Source organism: Sturnira hondurensis, unplaced genomic scaffold (genome assembly GCF_014824575.4).
Source record: "Sturnira hondurensis isolate 20B ecotype Veracruz unplaced genomic scaffold, ASM1482457v3 Scaffold0020958, whole genome shotgun sequence".
NCBI classification, from domain to species: domain Eukaryota; kingdom Metazoa; phylum Chordata; class Mammalia; order Chiroptera; family Phyllostomidae; genus Sturnira; species Sturnira hondurensis.
The window spans coordinates 600151-605573 of NW_028093589.1; the positions used below are offsets into that span (position 1 = coordinate 600151).

The following is a 5423-nucleotide window of genomic DNA, read 5'->3' on the forward strand; positions in this document are numbered from 1 at the left end:
TCTGCTTCACTGTTATATTTCCCTTCCTTTTTTGATCCCAGTACTCTACACAAAATAAAATTTCCAGAGTGATCCTGCTAAAATGTGAGACAAATCATCTCACACCTCACTGAAAAGAATCAAGTGGCTCCCAGACACACTCAGTGTAAAAGCAAAACTCTAATACCTCCCAGGCTTAGAAGCTATATGTTTCTCCCTAAACTCACTTCCTGATCTTCTCTACCTTGCACTCAGCTTCAGCCATGCTGGTATCCTCAGTCATCCTTGAATATGTCAGGCCACAAGTGTCTTGGGGGCTCAGCACTTGCTGTTGCTCTACCTGGAATGCTCCTTCCCCAGACAGGCACAGGGCCAGTTCCCTCATTGCATTTAGGTCTTTACTCAAAAGCCTTGTTCTCATCTATCCAACTTCAGACTCCTGCCTGGCATTTACATCCCTCATTCCTTGCTTTCTTTTTTTTCCCCTTCTTAACACTGATCACTGTGAAAATACTTTATATTTATTTACTGTGGTTTGGTTACTGTCTGACATACTAAAATAAAGGTTCCGTGAGGGTAGGATTATTTTATTTCTCTCTTTTCTTCATTACCATATCATAAGTACTTGTGCCTAGAAGACTGCCTGGCAGAGAGCCTACATGTAGTGACTATTGATTGGTGGGATGCAGATAAATCAAACAAATAAATTTGGGGTCAAAGTGAGCCAAAAGGTGAGCTAGACAGTTTTCTCTGTGTCTTGCCCCAAAGCTAGACACACAATTGCCTCCAGGGGACAAGTGGAAACTTTATTTGAGTGAAACAGGCCAGCTGGGGGCTTGGCCAACTTGACAGAGCATTCTGCGTGTATAATGGGATGAGCCCTTCCTCAGACCCAGCTGCTTGTATCCTTGTTGGAATGCAGGCCCTAATCCTCAGTTTACAGTTTTTTTTAATAGGTGAGCCAGAAAGAAGAAATCTCCCAAATATATAAGTAGCTATATAAACATAGAAAACTATGTTAGTATAAAATAAAACACCAAGATCAAACAAAACATGGCAGCTGACTGAAGGTGGCTCATGGGTGGCCTACTTCAGGTGTTTGTCAGACTCAACTGTGGGAAGTTTGGAAGAGAATTAATCCCTGGTACGGTGAGATGGGCTTGTCTTGTGTTGTTCTTGGAGCAAATAGCTTTGGGTCATGTTGGGTGGAGAATGAACAGGTATTACCTTTCAACTCATGGAGCTCCTTGCTTACACCTTCCCCTGCTATTCATGAAGTGTGGGGAACTTGGGCAAAGGGTAGTCATGAGAACTCTTCAAGTGTACTCTTCTTTCGAGTGAATGCAAGGGTATATTTTGGTGAAGTGTGGGATGGGTGAACTACAGAGAAGTTTTTGAGAGAAACTTATGTGGCATGACTAAAGGAAAGGCCAGGAGGACAGGAAGAGAGGAACATAGACCCATGTAGCAGGACACCATATCTCTGAAGGACTGTATGAGGGTTAATGTACCCTCTTGCCACCAAGCACCACACCACTGTGTGGCAATACAGAGTTGAAGGAATTCCTTACACCAAACCACAAATCCCAGCCTGAACGCCCCATGCCATCTATTTCACCTGCAACCAGAGCTGCACACTCTCCCATCAGAGCTCCCCATGTGCTTGGGGGAGGGGCAAAACTGGCCAGGAGGTCCCTGTGAAGGGTTAGTAGCCACCCGATTTGTTGAATATAGCCCCCAAATGCTGCTTCTGGGGGCAGCAGACCTCAATCAGGTGAAGCACTGGGTGGAGCCACCTGCAGTTTCAGGCAACTACTAAAAGCAGCATGGACTTTCATGGCCCATTCCCTGGAGAGAAGCAGCAGCCTCCATCCTCTGATGCCCTTCCTCCATAGGAAGGCAGGGTACAGTCCAGCGGGAGGAAGAACAGTGAAGGGACTGCTAAACCTGAGCTCAACAAGGTTCGCAGGAATTGTTTGCACAGCATGGGGTAAAGGAACCAAGACCTTCGGGTCCAACATTTACTGCCCCTGGGTCCTCTGGGAACTGTGAGGCCACCCACAGCCACATGCTTAAGTGCGCAGTCAGAACGTGTGTTTAGGCTGAGGGTTGGGGGTTCTGCTTTGCGTTGTGTGGCATGAGTTCCCTGGAATAAAAGTTTTGGGTATAAACTTGGCTGCTGCTTAGCATTTGAGTCATCCCTGTCAATCCATCTGGTTTCTTTGACAGCAGTCACATCTTTTGTGCACAGAGGCAGGGACAGCATCATGCACACTGTCAGAAGTCCCCCTTTCCCCTGCACATTCCCATCTCTCATGGAGCCCCCTGCCCACACCTGCATTCTCACTCCCTGGGGTCAGTCTTTCTTCTTAGAATTCCTCCCTCCTCAGTGTCCCTGCAGCTTTGGCCCCCACACATGCATAGACCCTCTCTTTGAGTATCCTTTAGCCTCTCCCCAGATCCCTGACAACATCGTCTCCCCCCCACCCCCGCTTGCTCTGGACTTCTGAGCTTCTCTGTGGGCCCCACTCCACTCAGTTTACTGTTTTCCTCTAAACCCCAAGATCGCCCTCTCCCGCCTTTGTTCTTTACCTCCTTCCAGTTGGATGCCTCCCCCTCCTAAGACATTCCTCACCCAAGGAGACCTCCATTTCTGGCCCCTCCCCACCTCTTCCTGAGCAGTCACCTCCTCTTTCCCCTCCCCCCACAGCCCATCTCTAGTTCCTTCTCCTCCCTCCTCCCAAGACCAGGCCAGCTAAGCCCTATTCCATTTTTAGATGACTGATTATGATACTAGCTGAACTTTGTTCACAGCCTGAATTTACAGCTGTCCCTTCCTTTCATACTCCATCCACCAAACACACCCACTCTGTTCAACATGATAAAGTGCTTACACACAGCATGTCATGTCCACATACATTTGTATTTTTCAGAACAAAACAACAGTTATGCTGGCAAAGATGCTGAATTAATGGGGACCCTTAAGCTCCCAATACACTGAAAAGCAACATCATTTTGCATGTCTACAAAGTATACATTTGTCTTCACAAATGTGGCCAATTGTACCCTAACAGTTAGGACTTTTTCACCAAATCATAGACATAGATATGGAAGTCATCATCAAACTTGATGAAATACACAGAGGGTTTGGCTTCCACTTGGTGAATGACCATGCCGATCCGTTTGGAGCCATCTTCTTTGGTATATTCCACATGTTTACCTATCAGGCCATCTACAACTCCTCCTGGTTCCCTCTCTGCTGGAGGAGACTCACTGGACTCTGGCATGATACGGAGGTCTCCTTCTTTGTAATCATCTAGAAGCTGGTACATGTACAAGACAGGATCTTTCTCATAGGTGATATAAAACCAGGCTTTCATGATTGGTGCTTGGGCTAGGACCATCCCTCTCCATTCATCCTTAGAACCATGCTCGCCCTCAAACATATGTTCCACAGCTTTACCAATTATGGTATTTGCAAGGTTTGCATCACTGACTTGAGACGATGCCACCCTGTCAGAAAGAACTTTAAGAGACAAAACTCTCTCATCTCTGTGAAGTTCCAGTCCATAGACACAGTCAATTCCGTCATATTTCACCAGATAAAGAGAGGGATTTATAGGCACCTGATCCAGAACGGTTCCTTTCCACTGGGTGATGGGCTCATCGCCTTCCTTCCATCCATGTGAAATTCTGCAGCCCACGAGGTTCCTGCGGGGTTGGGATGAAGGTCTGCCCCTCTGCTTCTTTTGGAAGGTTTTCTTCTTCGTCATGTTTGCAGACCCAGTGGCCCGACCCGCTGGTGCCCTGGTTTGTTGCCCTTGGGCTTCCTGTGCGTTGGGGGTCTTCATGCCTACAGCGGGAGGAGAGAAGATAGGAGGAGAGAAGGTAAGAAGACATTCGTTATGCCTTAAGGCGAAGTTTTCCCCACAGCGATGTCTCTGTGCACCCCGTGCTGGCTACTAAATCTTCCCTATGAGCCTGGAACTGATGCTGGAGATCCCGGTGGTGTGCCTGCAAGTGCTCTCTCCCTACCCCGCCCCCCCCCCCCAGGTTCTTTCAGGCTGCAGGGAAGGGCAGCAGCGGCAGTGGTCCTGGCTGGGGTTAGGAACTCCGCAGGGGCCGGGGTGGGGGCATAGACTACCTCCTTGTTCAGACCCTGCTGCCTCCACTGCCCGCCACTGGTGCCCACTCTCTAAATCGCTTGCGAAGAGCCTATCCCTCCCCAGCTTTGACCCGCACACAGTCACTGTCCTCCAGCCCTGAACGCCCCAGCCTGCTGCCCATACACCCCCTGACAACCCCCACTTGCTTTCTTGGCACCCAACGCCCTCGCTCCAGTTTCTTGCTTGTCTCCTTAAAGCCACCCCCTTTCCTATAGCCCATCGCACTTTCGCAGCCCAGCCCCACTCGGACTCGGTGCCCACCCCTATCTCCTGCAAGAGTTCACCCCATCTCCCTTCTCCATCCTGGTACCCACCAATGGCCTTGGCTTGCCTGGCGTCCACCGCTCGGGATCGCGGGCCTCACGTGCCCAAATCAGACACTTCTCTCCTGCGTGCGCTGTGAGCCTGTGTGGAAAGGGGACCAGCAGGCGCTGAGCCGGGAGCTTGCTGAAGCTGCTTGGAGAGAATCCGTAGACGAGGAGCGTGTCTAGGAGGCGGCAGGGCTCGCCAAGAGGATGGTGGTTGTGTCTCCGGCACTGGGCTCGCGGGCCCTCTGCCTCCTTGTCGGCGGCAGACTCCCCTCTGCCACATCGGGATCCCACCAGCAGCTACTGCAGCAGCAGTCTCCTCCCTCCTTCCGCATNGGTTTTCTGAGGAAATTCCATATGTTTTCCATAGTGGTTGCACCAGTCTGCAATCCCACCACCAGTGCACTAGGGTTCCCTTTTCTCCACAGCCTCTCCAACATTTGTTGTTTGTTTCTTTGTTTATGATAGCCATTCTGACTAGTGTAAAGTGGCATCTCATTGTGGTTTTAATTTGCATCTCTCTGATAGCTAGTGATATTGAGCATTTTTCATGTGTCTCTGGATCCTCTGTATGTCCTCCTTGGAGATGTGTCTGTTCAAGTCCTTTGCCCACTTTTTAATTAGGTTGCTTGTCTTCTTAGAGTGGAGTCGTGTAAGTTCTTTGTATATTTTGGAGATCAAACCCTTGTCTGAGGTATCATTGGCAAATATGTTTTCCCATATAGTTGGTTCTCTTTTCATTTTAATGCTGGTGTTTTTAGCCATGCAGAAGCTTTTTATTTTGATGAGATCCCATTTCTTCATTCTTTCCATTATGTCCCTTGCTCTAGGGGACATATCAGTGAAAATATTGCTTCATGGAGTAGCTGAGATTTTCCTGCCTGTGTTCTCCTCTAGGACTTTCATGGTGTCATGGCTTATATTTAAATCTTTTTAACACCTTGAATTTATTTTTCTGTATGGCATAAGT

At 48.8% G+C, this 5423-nt stretch overlaps 1 protein-coding gene across 1 annotated transcript; it reads right to left on the minus strand.

Moving 5' to 3' along the window:
• Positions 1–2883: 2883 nt before the first annotated feature.
• Positions 2884–4754, minus strand: LOC118976550 (spindlin-2). The gene is made up of 2 exons (XM_037031074.1): positions 4460–4754; positions 2884–3832 (listed from the first exon to the last, which is right to left on the minus strand). The coding sequence occupies exon 2, from the start codon at positions 3828–3830 to the stop codon at positions 3054–3056; it is 777 nt and encodes a 258-aa protein (XP_036886969.1). The 5' UTR covers positions 3831–3832; positions 4460–4754; the 3' UTR covers positions 2884–3053.
• Positions 4755–5423: the final 669 nt, after the last annotated feature.

Bases quoted from the DNA above. Each gene is read 5' to 3' on its own strand.
- LOC118976550 (XM_037031074.1), bottom strand. From the start codon at position 3,830: ATGAAGACCCCCAACGCACAGGAAGCCCAAGGGCAACAAACCAGGGCA.